Genomic DNA, 14,907 nt, shown 5'->3' on the forward strand with positions numbered 1-14,907 from the left:
AACTTTATTGGTAGTATAAATCCTGACGATCAATAATTTCAACAGAATGAACGAAGTCATTGAATTGGGCGCAAATTTGCTGAATGGAAATCCAAATCTTTTGGAAGTTGTAGAAAAATTAGAAGCTTTGACGACAGAGAGGAGATCAGTACTTGATGGTTAGTTATTGATTGAATAATGTATGTTATAATAATTGATATTAATTTTAACATTATCATTAGAATGGAGGAGAAAAGAAGAACATCTGAAGCAGTGCGTTCAATTGCAATGTTTCAATAGAGAAGCCGATAGAATCGATGCTTCGACTGGTGCTCATGAAGCTTTCCTTGAGTTCCATGACCTTGGGGTATGATTCCCTATTATTAATCTATTAATTTCATTATGTTAATTGATTCTAATCAATCTAGGACTCTGTCGAATCGGTCGAAGCACTCGTCAAGAGGCACGAAGGCTTTGAAAATACTCTAGCAGCTCAAGATGATAGATTAAAAGTTTTTTATAACACATCTGATTCTTTAGCGAAAGCTAATCATTACGCTACAGAGCAGTGAGTAAATTACATTAGATTAGCACTATTATATTTTATAAAGATGCTTAATTAAATTATTTATTTTAGTATTAGAGCCAGAGCGAATCAAGTCATTGATCGTAGAGAAGCAGTTCGAGATTTAGCAGCCGATAGACGCAGGAAATTACAGGTGGCTTTAGCTTATCAACACTTTTCAGCTGAGGCAAACGATCTTGAAGCGTTCATTCAAGACAAGATGAGAACTGCAACAGATCAATCATATAAGTGAGTTATTTGTATTATTGAATTGCATAATATTGTATCTAACGCTGTACTTTATTTAGGGATCTAACCAATTTGGAACGCAAGCTACAAAAACACGAAGCTTTCGAACGAGAGCTTCATGCAAATGAAGGACAACTTCGTAACGTTACTAATGTATGTATGTATAGTCTAGTTTGTTTGTTCATATATGTTTAATATATATTTTTTATCATTCTAGACCGGCGAAGCTTTAGTAGCTTCCGAGCCCGTATACGAAGTAGATGTAAGTGAACGTCTCGGTGAGTTACGGACTCGATGGGGTACTCTACGCCAAGCAGCTGCCGACCGCGGTCGTCGGCTGCGTCAAGCTTACGCTCAACGCGATCACGCCAGGACCGCTCAAGATGCTCGTTCTCGTCTCGGTTCTATCCGTCGCACTTTAGAAGGAGGCGTGAATGCAAGAGATTTGCGAACTTGCAAAGATTTGCTGAACAAACACCAAGTATGTACGAAATATTCATTATATAGAACATACTTTTTCTATAACATAACTATTTAACAGGCTGTAGAACTTGAGATTTCTCAATGGCGGCAACGAATACAAGAGCTTCAGACAACCGGTGCTCATTTGGCTGCTGAAGGACATTTCGACGCTGATAACGTTCAAGCTGAATCGCAATTGGCAGTTAAAGCTTTAGAAGATTTGACTGAGCCATTAGCCAAGAGGCGTGGTTTATTAGAAGAAGGATTGAAGTACGTTTTAGTGTCTTATATTTATCTCAATGCTTAGAACGTTGTTAAAATATGCATTATTACCTCGATAGATTCCATAAATTTAAATTCTCACTGGACGCTGAGTTACAATGGGTTTCTGAACGGATGGACGTAGCTAGTTCTGAAACTCTCGGAAACGACTTACATGCTGCTCAAGGCTTGTACAAGAAGCATAAGAAACTCTTAGCTGAGATTGTAGGACACAAGCCTAGTATCGATAGAGAATTGGACCGCGGTGATGAGCTCATCAAACAAGGATTACCCGATAAAGACAAGGTATATATATTTTTATAATTATAAATTAGTAGTGTGTTTTTATTTGGAACACTTCAAAAATAAACCCGCACGTTGATTGGTTAATGCCAACGGTTTGGAGTTGAATCAGAGATTGTTTTTGTCTAATATAGATCTTATTAGACTCTTGACGTGTTTAACGGCGCAATGTTTTAATCAGTACATTTGGTGATGTATTTAGTTAGTTTTAAAACCATTTTAGCGAAACTAGTTTCGTAACAAATTTTTGTAAATTTATGTACGAACTCTAACAAATGTTCTGCACATAAAAATTAATCGAAATGAGAGCAATTTTTTGAAGACTAGGGTAGCAAATATGACTACAATGCAATATATCATCAATAGAGATCAAGATAACACCAACTTTTAATAAACAAATAATCTATTTTATAACATTTTTATTGTCATTATTTGTATACAACATCATACATCAAAATACTAACTCATCTATTTAAATTCCAGATTTTTATTCTATGCAACGAATTGAAGGAATCTTGGACCAAACTGGAAGCAGCTGGTGCTTCGCGTGCTGTAAAACTGGAACAGTCATTGAAGGCTCAACAGTTTTTACAAGACGCATTGGAAGTTGAGTCTTGGATGGCGGATAGGGCAGCTGCTTTATCTTCGAATGATTTCGGACGCGATCGTGATCATGCCATGCAGTTATTAACGAGGCATAAGGCTATCGAATTGGAATTGGATACCTACGCTGGAATCATATCCGAAATGGGACATAGTGCACAAGCCATGTCGGCGGCTGGTAACGTTGACGCTCCGATTATATTGGAAAAGAACGGATTGTTAGTGCAAACGTTATCCGGATTACAAAAATTAGCGACACTCAGACAGAAAGCTTTAGTTGAGAGCATGTGCAGGTATGTAGCGTTCTTTCATGAGATTGATTAGTTCTATCTTGCTAATCTATTGTATATTTCAGACATGAATATCTAGTCGAGAGTGAAGAATTGGAGCGTTGGATACATGAACAACAGATTGCCGCTTCGAGTGATGATTATGGTCAAGATTATGAGCATCTCTTGGTATGTTTCTATGCTAATATTGTATATATACATATATATTTCATTTGAATATAATTTATTGCTTTACGTTTAGTTATTAAGGTCCAAATTTGATGAGCTTCGTCATCGCGTTGAAGCCGGGGCTGAGAGATTTAATCAATGCGAAGAGTTAGCGACTAAGTTGGTTAACTCTGAGAGTCCCTACATTCCTGATATTGAAGTAACTCAAGAAAAACTAGGGTAAACTTAAATTCTTATCATTGTAGTTTTAATTACATGGGTCTTTTTCTCTTATTCTATCTTTCTTCTTCTATCTGTAAACTTCTATATTGTGCAGCTTGTCTCTGATGGATTACGGAGAGCTCCATAAACAAGGATGCTATGAAATTGAACAACGCCATATCGAAATACGGTAGTTGTGGCGCTTATGTTGTGTTCTGTTTTTGTCTTTATTGTGCTTGTGTGTTCTTTATCTATGTAAATAATATTACTGTAGATCTGATGATGATGTTATAATTTTAGGGAAGCGTGGCAAAAATTGATCGATCAAATCGCCGATAGAGCTCAGAGACTTGGAGCTGTTGGAGAAATTCATAGATTCCACCGAGACGTCGCCGAAGCGTTAGGAAGACTTCAAGAGAAAAGAGCCGCTTTACCGGATGAACCCGAGCCGGCTAGAGATCTCAACGCCGCTTTGGCTCTGCTGCGTAAACACGAAGGTCTCGAGAACGATTTGCTGGCTTTAGATACGCAGCTTCAAGTCCTTTCCGAAGATGCCGTTAAAATGCAGAAGTTATATCCGGGAGGTAATGCGACGCAGATAGCTCATCAACAACAAGCTTTGTTGAGCGGTTGGGATATTTTAAGGCAGGCTGTCGCAGAAAGGCGAGATCATTTACACGCCGAATGCGATCTTCATAGATTCTTATCGCAAGTGCGAGATTTGATATCGTGGTCGAACGGATTGAGAGCCAGTATGTGCGCCGATGTTCCAGTGCGCGATGTAAGCGGAGCTCAAGCTTTGAAAGCCGAGCATGAAGCGGCAAAGGCCGAGATTGAAGCGCGAGAAGATTCATTCCATAACGCTTTAGAAAACGGTCAGGCTATGATGCAGACGGGACATAGATCAGCGGTGGAAGTCGAAGAGAAGTGTGCGGCATTGTTAGAAGAGCGACAGAAATTACATACTGCGTGGCAGACTCGGGCCGTGACGCTTGATCAACTCATTGATCTTCACTTCTTTTTGCGCGACGCTAAGCAGTTGAATCACCTTTGTCAAACACACGAGATAGCACTCGGCGCGTCGGACGTGTCTCCTACTAGTAGTGTCGAGGAAGTCGACGCTCAACTTAAAAAACACGACGCTTTTGAGAAGCTATTAAATACGCAGGACGAGAAAGTGGCCGCTTTGAACAGTCACGGAGCTAAATTGCTTCAACAGCATCATCCCAAAAGCGATATCATATCTGAAGAACTCGAGAGAGTCAACGAAAGGAGACTGAAGGTCCGGGAATTGTGCGGTTTGAAGAAAGAAACTCTCGCTCTCGCTTTACTGCAGGCTCAGTTCACTAGAGACGTAGCCGAGACTCAATTTTGGATACAAGACAAGATGAAGAAGTTAGACGCCGATCAAGTCGGTGAAGTGACGAGTTTAGAAGACAAGATTAAGAAATTGCAGAAACATCAAGCGTTCCAAGCTGAATTAGCTGCTAACGAAGGACGCGTATCTGAATTGAGAGAGTTGGCTAAGAAGCTCGTCGATAGTCAAGGTCCGGCTCAAAGTAAGCCAGTTTTAGAAGCTATGGAACGTATTCAAAACGATTGGATCGAACTATTGGAGCGCGCTGATCAAACTGGACGCGGTCTCGAAGAAGCTCAAGACATGTTGGAGTTCAACAATCAAGTCGATAAGATTGAAGCGTGGATCAGACACAAAGAGATGATGGTGCATGCGGCAGATACGGGTAGAGATTACGAACATTGCAGTGCGCTGTTGAGAAAGTTAGACGATCTCGACAGCGATATGAGGGTAGACGATAAGCATATTCGTAAAATAAGTACCTTAGCCGATAAATTATTACAACAAGGACCTACGTCTGGACCGGCTGTAGCAGAACGTCGAAATGCATTCCTTAATAAATGGCGGGCTCTGAGTGGAGCACTACAACAATATAGAGATAACTTGACGGCCGCTCTTGAAATACATCAATATAATCGCGACGTACAAGAGACTATCGAGAGAGCCAAAGAAAAGATTGCTCTCTTACAGACGAGCGAAACCGTTAGAGATCTTCGCGGCGTCGAAAGACTACAAAGACGTCGCGACGCTTTGCATAGAGACGCTACTGCCGTTCAACAGAAGATCGACGTCCACGCCAAGGATGCTAAGAAATTAATAACAAAGTATCCGAAAAAAGAAGAAGAAATCATGATCCGATTGGGAGAGTTGCAGAAGTGTTGGGAACAACTGCAACAACAGTTAGAGCTGCGCAGAGAACAATTGGATAACGCTCACTTAGTGCAGAAGTTCGACGTTGACTTGAAAGATGTGGAATTATGGGTCAACGAAGCTGTTAAAAGAATGGAGAATTTCGAAGCGCCGACGGGTGTAATCGAAGCCGAAGAACTATTAGAATTGCATCAAGAGCGAAAGGCTGAGATTGATAATCGTCAAAAAACGATTGAAAATCTACGCAACGAAGCCGAATGTCTGCCGATACCGGAAGGTGAAGATATTACAATCAGACCTAAGCGATTGAATGAACTTGCCGTTGCTTCGAGGACCGCTTGGGAAAACAGAAAGTTACACTTGACACAATCGCACGAGCTGCAGCTGTTTAAAGAACAAGCTAGACAAACCGAAAACTGGCTTTCGGCTAAAGAAGCGTTCCTCAATAATGACGACTTAGGTGATTCTTTACCGGCTGTTGAAGCTTTGATCAGAAAGCACGGAGAGTTTAATAAGCTATTGTTGGCTCAACAAGCCGGAAGAGCTGACGAGTTGAGGAGATTTGCTGAAGTTTTATTAGCTGATGATCATTTCGATAGGGATTATATACAGCAGAGATTGAGTGCCATTGAAAGTAGGCTTTTAAAATTGAAGGAAATGTCCGAAGCTAGGGTTAACATATTGCAACAATCGCTTCAACTGCAGCAGTTCTTACGCGATCTAAATCTTGAACACGACTGGCTAGCTCTTAAATCGCAAGTGGCGAATGATCAAAGCTATAAAGATCTATCAAACCTTCAAAGCAAAATTCAACGTCACGCCGCATTTGAATCCGAACTCTCAGCCAATAAAGATAGGATCATATCGGTCGTAAATAATGGAGAAGAACTGATTAAATCGAAGCATTACGCATCTAATGATATATCTAAGCATACTTCGGATCTGGAAAGCGAGTGGGCGTCTCTTCAGGAAGCCGCCGAAGAACGTCGAGAGCGTTTAGCTGCCGCTTATCAAGCCCGTGTATTTTTACGTAATTTAGATGATTTCCAGTCATGGATTGATGACGTAGAAGTTCAACTGCAGAGCGAAGATCACGGTAAAGATTTAGCTTCCGTTGGCGCACTCTTAACTAAACACGCACGTTTAGAACAAGATGTTTTACAAAAAGGCGAAGAATGTACGCAGTTGAAGGAGACGGTGACACAATTAGTCGCCGCTAGACATTTCATGGCCGAAGAGCTGATCGAAAGAGTCGATTCGGTGCTATTTAAATATAGGCAATTACAAGAGCCTGTTCAAATTCGTCGAGATAATTTGGAAGACGCTCAATTGTTGCAACAATGGACTCGAGATGTAAATGAAGAATTGCGTTGGCTTCGCGAAAGACAACCTATAGTAGCGGCTCCCGTAACCGCTTCGTCGTTGACTCACGCTCATAATTTACAAAAGAAGCACAACGCTTTAGAAGTTGAATTGTTAGCTAGAGAACCGGTGATCGTGGGATTAGCTGGAAGAGCATCTAAAATGCAGTTCCACGGTCATTTCGATAGCGGCAAATTAGAATCGACGATGGTCGAATTGCAAGACACTCTGCGGCAAATCAAAGACAATGCTGCTTTGCGTAAAGTGCAATTGCAAGATGCGGTCGATATGCATACATTCTCCGCCGAAGCGGCTGAAGCGGAAACTTGGTTAGCCGAAAGGAGACCTCTCCTTGAAAACAACGATCACGGACACGACGAAGATTCGGTTAGATCTTTACAACGACGACTCGAGGCTGTGCAGCGTGAAATCGGAACATTTGAAAAACAAGTTTCTAAAGTAGAACTGTTCGCTAAGGCGCTTGAAGCTAGAAATGCGAGTGGAAGCGTAGAAGCAATGGAACGCGCTAAAATCATCAGGAAATCTTTAGACGAGTTAACTTTACTCGGAGCTAAGAGACAGCAACGTCTACAAGAGAGCGATAAATATCACAGATATGTTAGAGAATGCGAAGAAGTGAACGAATGGATCAACGATCAAACGGCGATTGCCGCTTCTGAAGATTACGGGACTGATGTAGAACACGTTGAGATTCTGATCCAAGCGTTCGATAACTTCATGACTGGTTTATCGGCTAATGAGGGCAGAATGGAAGCTATCACAGAGGCCGGTCAGAAACTTTTAGAAGAGAGGAGTCCCGAAGCCGAAAACGTTAAAGCTCGAATGGCTGATACTAGAAGTCAATGGGACGATTTGCGAGAACTCACGCATGCTAGACAAGAAGCGTTAGCTGGTGCTAGACAGGTACACATATTTGATAGAACGGCCGATGAAACGATATCTTGGATTGCCGAAAAGGATTCGGCTTTAAATACAGTTTTATCGCAAGCCGGTCACGATGTGCATACAATTCAAGGACTCGCCAAGAAACACGATGCTTTTGAAACTGATATTGCGGCTGTTAAAGTGCAAGTGGAACAATTGGCAGTGGAAGCTAATCGATTAGGAGAGGCTTTCCCCGATGCTAGAGATCATGTTTTGGTTAAATTGGAAGAAGCGACGGAATCGCTGACTCAATTATTGCAAAGAGCTGCAGACGCTAGAGAACAACTGAGACAAGCCGGTCAAGTTCAAGCTTACTTTGATGAGTTTGGAGAGCTTATGTGAGTATGAATGTTTTATAAGTTGATTCAATCGACGGTTTTGTAATTAATTTTGCTTTTGTAATAGGGCATGGACCAGTGAAATGATAGCGAGAGTCACAGCACCAGAGTTGGCATCGGACGTTCCCGGTGCCGAACAGCTTTTGAATAGTCACGCTGAATTAAAGACCGAGATTGAGGCTCGTCAAGAGAACTTTGCCAATTTCTACAAGACCGGCGAACAAGTTATTAAAGAAGAACACTTTTTAGCTAAAGAGATCGCCGAGAATATGAATTTGTTGAGGCATCGCTTTCAAACTTTACAAGACACGTGGAAGAACAGACAGACGGTTTACGAACAGCATCAAGATATGCTGATCTTCAAACGCGATGCTGATATGCTCGATAATTGGATTTTGAACAGAGAACCTGTTTTACACGATGGAAAGTTTGGGGAGTCCGTGCCGCAGGTCGAAGAGCTTATTAAAAAGCACGAAGACTTCCAGAATACCATCGAAGCTCAACAGGATAGATTCAATATGCTGAAGAGGATTACGATGGTCGAGAGAGCGTTTAAAGATCAACAAGACCGAGAAGCTGCTGCTCGTCAAGCTGAGAAAGAGAGGCAAGAGAGAGAGAAGCTGGAAGGAAGACGAGCCGCTGAAAGGGCGCGGATTGAGCAACAACGGCGACTCGAAGAACAATCTAGGAATCATGACAGACAACGCCATATGCCTGTGAGTATGATAGATATTATTTAGAGTGAACAGGGAACGACGATCTATTTATTAATAAATTTCTTCAGAACGAGGCTTTGTCGAGTATGAACAACTCACCGACTTCTATCCAACAGCCGATTCAAACTCCGCCGACGTTAATGCAAAAATCTAACTCGACGGCTCACATGCTAGCTAGAAAAATGGCCAACACTGTGAAGAGAGCCGAGAGCATGAAGGTTCTATATGATTCATACATCAGGGCTATTTCTCCCTTAATTGAAGATAATCCCAACTCATGTTGAAATTTTTGAACGTAGCTGACTCAAGAGATTGGGATTCTCTGTTAAAATACATATTTATCGTAGTCGTAGAATAGGAATCAAATATACGCTTAATTAACAGCTTTATACAATAGATTATTATAGAACTTATGATATGTTATGTGTGTAACAAATTGTGATTAACTTATATGAAGTGTGATATAATTAGCTTGCAATTTAACATAATTTATCTCATTGGGCTTTATTGGGTATATGGTAGATGAACAGATATTGAAAGATGATTCAGAGTGTATATTATTATATTTACTATTATAATTTTATTATGCATATATAAATGTGTTTGGTTTTTTTTTGCATTTATTGGGAATATTGCAGCCAGATCCGATAGACGAGCAAAGCAACTCCAAGTCTAAATCTAAGGTAAGGCGATGGAGAGACAATCTGAAATATTTCCATCTATTTTACTTGTAAACTCATATGTGATTTTACGTTACGAAAACTGGCACCTTATCACTGACATAATATAAACGGAGAGCATGTCGTGTTAATCAAAATTTCTATTACACATCTGTCGTTTAATCGGTGTGGCAAATTCTGTCGACAGTCGTCGATTGTAATACTGATTAAAAAAATCTTTCTGGCACATTATTGACAAAAAAAAATTAACATTATTTCTGTTATATTAAAAACATTGACATTATCCATTGAATATAAATCCATAATGATCTCGTAAGTCTTTTATCATTTTTTTATATATGGTGATGGTGCTTTATGGGAATTATAAATTAAGGCTTCCAATACACATTTAATATTTTAATAAACAAGTTTTTGATGTTTTTATTGGATGTCTTAATATAAAACATATGCTTAAGTATCATATTTTGCATTGTTTTCTGGGGTTCCGGTGTTAACTAACCCACTACATCTTAAAATTTAATTTTTCTAAAACATTTACCATGTAACAGGACACACCCGGTAAGACCGCAAAGAGAACGCCATCATTCACGACAAGACGACGAACGCAAAGCTTCAGGAAACAACGAGGAGATCCTGCAGATCTTCCGCCCGTCGAAATTGAAGGTATTTAGTTTTAGAATAAATATATCTGATTTAGTTCTTAATTAAATACGTGTTATTATTATCATCTTAGGTTATTTGGGTAGAAAGCATGAAACCGGAACGGGCGGAAAGAGAGCCACTGTCAGAACGTGGCGCGATTATTATACCGTCCTTTGTGGGCAGTTGTTGTGCTTCTTCAGAGACGAAGGAGATTTCGCTCAATCGAAAGCGGCAGCTTCTCCTGTCGTTATACTGAAGGCTCAGTGTGATCGAGCCGAAGATTACACAAAACGAAAGAACGTATTTAGATTAAAATGTGTCGATGGCGCGGTGTTCTTATTCGTATGCGATTCGGCACAGTCGTTGCAAGATTGGGTCAATAAGATTGTGTTCCACGCTAATCTACCGCCTTCGATGCAATTGATGAGCTATGGAGCTCAGCCAGATATTGAAGCAGTGCGACAAAAGCTGCAGAGAGAGTAAGTGATTGAATATATAATAAATCTTAAATGATAGATTTAATTATAATGTTTATTTTTATTTATAGCGGACATGCATCTTCGAGTTCGTCGGCAGCTTCATCACCAGAACCTAGACCGAGACAAAAGACGCAAGTGGAGATTTTGAAACAGCTTAGGAACTCACAGCAGGTATGTTTATTGTTTATTATATCAACAGTTCATTTGGTGGAAAAGTGATTTTAATTTATATTTTATTTTAGTCTGGTACTACATCAGGTCCGTCAACGCCACCATCAGGTTCTGTGAATAATCTGATGCTACCGCCAACACCTCCGAAGCAGAGAGGTGTTTATTATTCATATTTATAATTTATTTATTTTATGTGGATTTAATATAATCTTAAACATTATTTAAGATCCTCAAGAACCTCCTGCTGTTCCACCAAGATTGCCACCACCATCACCGACTACCAACAATAACGTAACATTTAGGTACGACATTATCTTATTTTAAACCTTAGATTAGTGTGATGTGATTCTTTTAGAAAAGTGACGCTTCTATGATTTGTGATATGAAGACGAAGGAACAATTTATTGCAGCTTATTTATTAATTTTGTAAAATTTATTGAAAAACGTAAACCAAGTATTAATAACACTTTGACGCCGGTCACTCTGGACATTTGTATTCGATCAAAGACAGGGCAAATTTGCAATTTTTCGAAAGTCTTTTCAGCGCATATTAATTTTGCAAAAAAATGATATTCTTTTTTCGTATCAAATATTAAGGGGGTGCTTAAGAATTCTATACAATAACAAAAATTCAATTCTTAGTCATTAAAACAAAGGAATTAAGAGCGTTAACTTTATTGCAAGTCTCAAAAAGGCTCATATGGAGGTCCGATCGATCTGATACATAGCTTGTTTTGAAGCAAAAAACTATTTTTTTGTATTTTATTTCGATGCAGGTTTAGAGCTTCTAAACGTTTTTTCTTTAGCAAACTTTAATGTAGGATTTTAACCTACGGATTTATGAGTGTTTATGTTTTTAAATTTGCTGCCATTTTGCAAAAAAGTGACATATTGGATTTTGTTAGCGAATTATACAAGCAAGTTAGCACAAAACAAAAATAAGCGCCTTTTGAACTAGCCTTATTTTTGTTTCAAATTACAAAAATGGAAATGTATTTAATTTTTTTACATAGATAATGTTTTTAATTTATAGAAAAAAATTCAGTAAAATATCGTATTAATATTGCAAATGGATGAGGAACTTACTTATATTTATTTTCGAAACATTCGCGGGTCGCAGAAAATACAGTTTCAGGCCTCGAGTTGTGCATTACTGGCGTCAAGTCTGTGAGAATATGACATTAACAAAATAGTAGTAAGATATACGAAGTAATTGATATTTAAATTAAAAAAACAATAATTACGTATAATTAGCTGCGGTACCTCACTACAGTGAGTGACCGACAGTACATAGTTTGCTTAAATAATGATTAAAAAAATTAAGTTGTATGATATTAAAAACCCTTTAATAAATCATTTCTGTCGTTTTCACAATGGCTAAAAATAATATTACACTTTTTTATAGAGTATAAAAATATAAATCTTAACATTTTTTATTCCACAGACGAACATCAGAACAAATGAGCAACGGAGCCAGTCGGCCAATGTCCGAACAACTGATGATGACACAACCTCCTTCACCGCACAACAACCAAAATTGGAGAAACTCACAACAGCCGGCGTCGAAACCTTACTACAATTACAACGCAGCATTTATACAATCGCAGCAAAGTGAGTATCGTGAATATGATTAATAACCTTCTTCTACTAAAAAGAAAAAATATATAAAAGCGCAAACCGATTTGGTGCTAAAATGCAAAGATCGATCAGGTGCAGATAACCGTCCGCCGCCGCTGCCCCAGTCATTGCCTCCGGCTTCCAGGAGGCCCGTGCAACTGGATCACATGCACCATCATCAGCATCACGATAATAACGATTGGCAGCAGCACCATCAGCGTCAACAGCGTATCACACACTCATCAATCACCACCAACATCAGTAATAATAATAAGCATTACACCCCTCAAAGTGGTTGGCCGGAGACCGGTACCGCGACAGCTCAATTTTATTCTGCTAGCGAATATGGTCAGTCGGCTGATGAATGCTGCATGCTTGCGAGGATTCTACTTCTCTCTAACGCTGCTTATACCTTTCTTCTTTTTTTGCAGTTTTTATTTTAATTAATATGTTTTTTTTTTTACTTCCAATAAACCGTTAATTTAATGGATAATGCCAAAAATATAGTTGATATCGATTGAAATACTTATAGAAATTTAGATGTTATAAGAATTATTTTTAATGTTAATCCTTTGGTTGCCAAAATCCGATTTATTGCTTTTTTCCTCTTTAGCGAGAATTGCCATATTCGATGTAATCATTGAAGGAAGAATCAGATACATTTTTAATGGGCTATAGAGTATTTGATTTAGGGTTAAATAACATTTTTTCGTTGTGTAATACATCAATCGAAAGAGTAATCGCGAAAGGTTCGGCAAACCAAGGGTTGAGTATTTTATGGTGTACTACATCATAAAATACTCAGCATGGACACTACACTGTAGTGTCCATAAAATAATATTTGATGTAGAGATTTGCTTTTATATAAATAGATAGAAATAATTTATTTTGAATCAAAACATATTTGAATGTCCATATTTGTATTTTGTGTATATTGTAGTCTGATCAAAATTTATTTTAGACGTGTCAAGAATTTTTTGGCATTATCCATTTGACTTTAACCTATATTTTTATTTATTTTATGCTACAATTCTCCATTTATACCATTCTTCATGGCTCATATTTATTTTGTCGAAGTATGTTCATATTCGTTTCACTCATTTCCCATACTTATTTAAACCAATATAGATTCATCTCAGTACTCCGAAACCTGATTTTATATTTTGAATTAAACTTAATAACCACGTAGGTTGGAAATGGAAACTTTCGTTTTATAGTCTTATGGTGTTTTTTGTTATTAACTTTTTATTTATATTTAATAGATTTACCGTTTTGCTCGCTTGTATTGAAAATCTTTATGTTTCAGCTTCACAACAAGGATCTTCGGCAAGCGGCGCAGCTGAAAGCTCCGGAGAGTCTGAACTTTCTGTCAGCGGAGTCAGCACTGATAAGAAAGAAAAAAAGGGAGTACTTAGTAGTCTGTTCAAAAGGAAACGCCCCAGTTCCAACATGTGATTTGTGAAATTTTAAAATTACTTATGGAAACGAAGACAAAATTATATATATTTTGCTATTAATTTACAAAAATTGTCTAATTTTAGAAATACATTTATTCCATTAATTAAAAGACAAGTTTCCATTTTATATACGATATAATGTCAGTGATAATTTTAATCTTTTATTTCACTGACCGTTTGTTATAAAGTTGTTTATCTTCCTCACGTAACAATTAAGTTGTTCATATTTTATAAAATCATGTTTATTTTTTGTACATAAATATATATTATATAAAAATTATTACCATGGTTGATTATGTGATTTATCATCGCATTTATATAAATATGATTATATACACATTAAAAAAAGCTTCTTTTTACGGTTTATACCTAATTGATAGTTTTGTACTTAATAAGTTCAAATGCAGAATAGCCATTGCTTATTTTTTTGTTATATTCAATACATTTTTATTCAAGCTTATGTATCATACTTATACATATATGTACAGTTTCAAAGATTTGAAATAAAATTAAACCGTAATCCATTAATCAAACCAAATTTATATCTAGTGTTAGATATCTGTATTTATACATATGAATAGTTCATGTAATTTAATCTTTTTATTTTTTTCTTATTTGTTTTTGCACATTTGCAAACTCTTTTGTAATAGAGCAATAGTTTTTTATATTTATTTGACAGTCATCTAACAATGCAGATTTGACAACCTAGTCAATGAGTATCGATTGCATTTTTATGTGGATTTGTTATCCAGTTACATAAGTTTTTCTTCATTCAAATAAAGTCGTAAGTAGTAGGTATTGTGTAAATTTTTATTTAAATTTGTTTTTATAACTATGAAACATAAAAGTAAATTTTTAGGTTGTAAAATTATATACATACATATTTCTAATAAATACATGTGAAATATGAATATTTATTGTTTTATTTTTAATGAATTGTAATTAATCGTTTACATACTGCATCTGCCAAAATTCAAATGTGAGACCAATTGGAGCTGGTAGGGCGTAAATTAATTTTGCACATTTCATTTATAAAAATGCTGCATAAATTTAAGCTTTTCAGATCGGCTTCGATTGATGCTTGCGTGCACCGACTCAAAAGATTGATTACAAAACACGTCACTGCAAAATCCATCCAATGTTGTATGACACTTCCTTTTCTAGTTACGGAATTTTTGGATCCAAAATTTGT

The 14,907-nt window shown here is 37.5% G+C and overlaps 1 protein-coding gene across 16 annotated transcripts in view; it reads left to right on the plus strand.

Moving 5' to 3' along the window:
- The window catches only part of kst (spectrin beta chain, non-erythrocytic 5 kst), a 51,443-nt gene extending 36,817 nt beyond the window's left edge, over positions 1-14,626 (plus strand). For 2 of the 16 annotated variants that reach the window (XM_088201182.1, XM_088201175.1), the window contains 24 exons: positions 46-158; positions 222-346; positions 408-547; positions 617-793; positions 853-946; positions 1,011-1,274; positions 1,335-1,525; positions 1,597-1,822; positions 2,303-2,715; positions 2,778-2,880; positions 2,954-3,099; positions 3,197-3,271; positions 3,382-7,953; positions 8,021-8,669; positions 8,738-8,887; positions 9,308-9,352; positions 9,898-10,012; positions 10,083-10,470; positions 10,539-10,641; positions 10,713-10,797; positions 10,868-10,943; positions 12,086-12,252; positions 12,343-12,606; positions 13,565-14,626. In XM_088201182.1, coding sequence (XP_088057308.1) covers positions 46-158; positions 222-346; positions 408-547; positions 617-793; positions 853-946; positions 1,011-1,274; positions 1,335-1,525; positions 1,597-1,822; positions 2,303-2,715; positions 2,778-2,880; positions 2,954-3,099; positions 3,197-3,271; positions 3,382-7,953; positions 8,021-8,669; positions 8,738-8,887; positions 9,308-9,352; positions 9,898-10,012; positions 10,083-10,470; positions 10,539-10,641; positions 10,713-10,797; positions 10,868-10,943; positions 12,086-12,252; positions 12,343-12,606; positions 13,565-13,713 — 8,830 coding nt within the window. In that variant the 3' untranslated portion in view covers positions 13,714-14,626. The remainder of the gene's footprint in view (positions 1-45; positions 159-221; positions 347-407; positions 548-616; positions 794-852; positions 947-1,010; positions 1,275-1,334; positions 1,526-1,596; positions 1,823-2,302; positions 2,716-2,777; positions 2,881-2,953; positions 3,100-3,196; positions 3,272-3,381; positions 7,954-8,020; positions 8,670-8,737; positions 8,888-9,307; positions 9,353-9,897; positions 10,013-10,082; positions 10,471-10,538; positions 10,642-10,712; positions 10,798-10,867; positions 10,944-12,085; positions 12,253-12,342; positions 12,607-13,564) is intronic. The other 14 variants (XM_088201187.1, XM_088201179.1, XM_088201180.1 and 11 more) reach the window with 13 other exon arrangements.
- Positions 14,627-14,907: the final 281 nt, after the last annotated feature.

Source organism: Plectrocnemia conspersa, unplaced genomic scaffold (assembly GCF_051122295.1).
Source record: "Plectrocnemia conspersa isolate PC_06_02 unplaced genomic scaffold, ASM5112229v1 ptg000013l, whole genome shotgun sequence".
In the NCBI taxonomy this organism is placed as follows: domain Eukaryota; kingdom Metazoa; phylum Arthropoda; class Insecta; order Trichoptera; family Polycentropodidae; genus Plectrocnemia; species Plectrocnemia conspersa.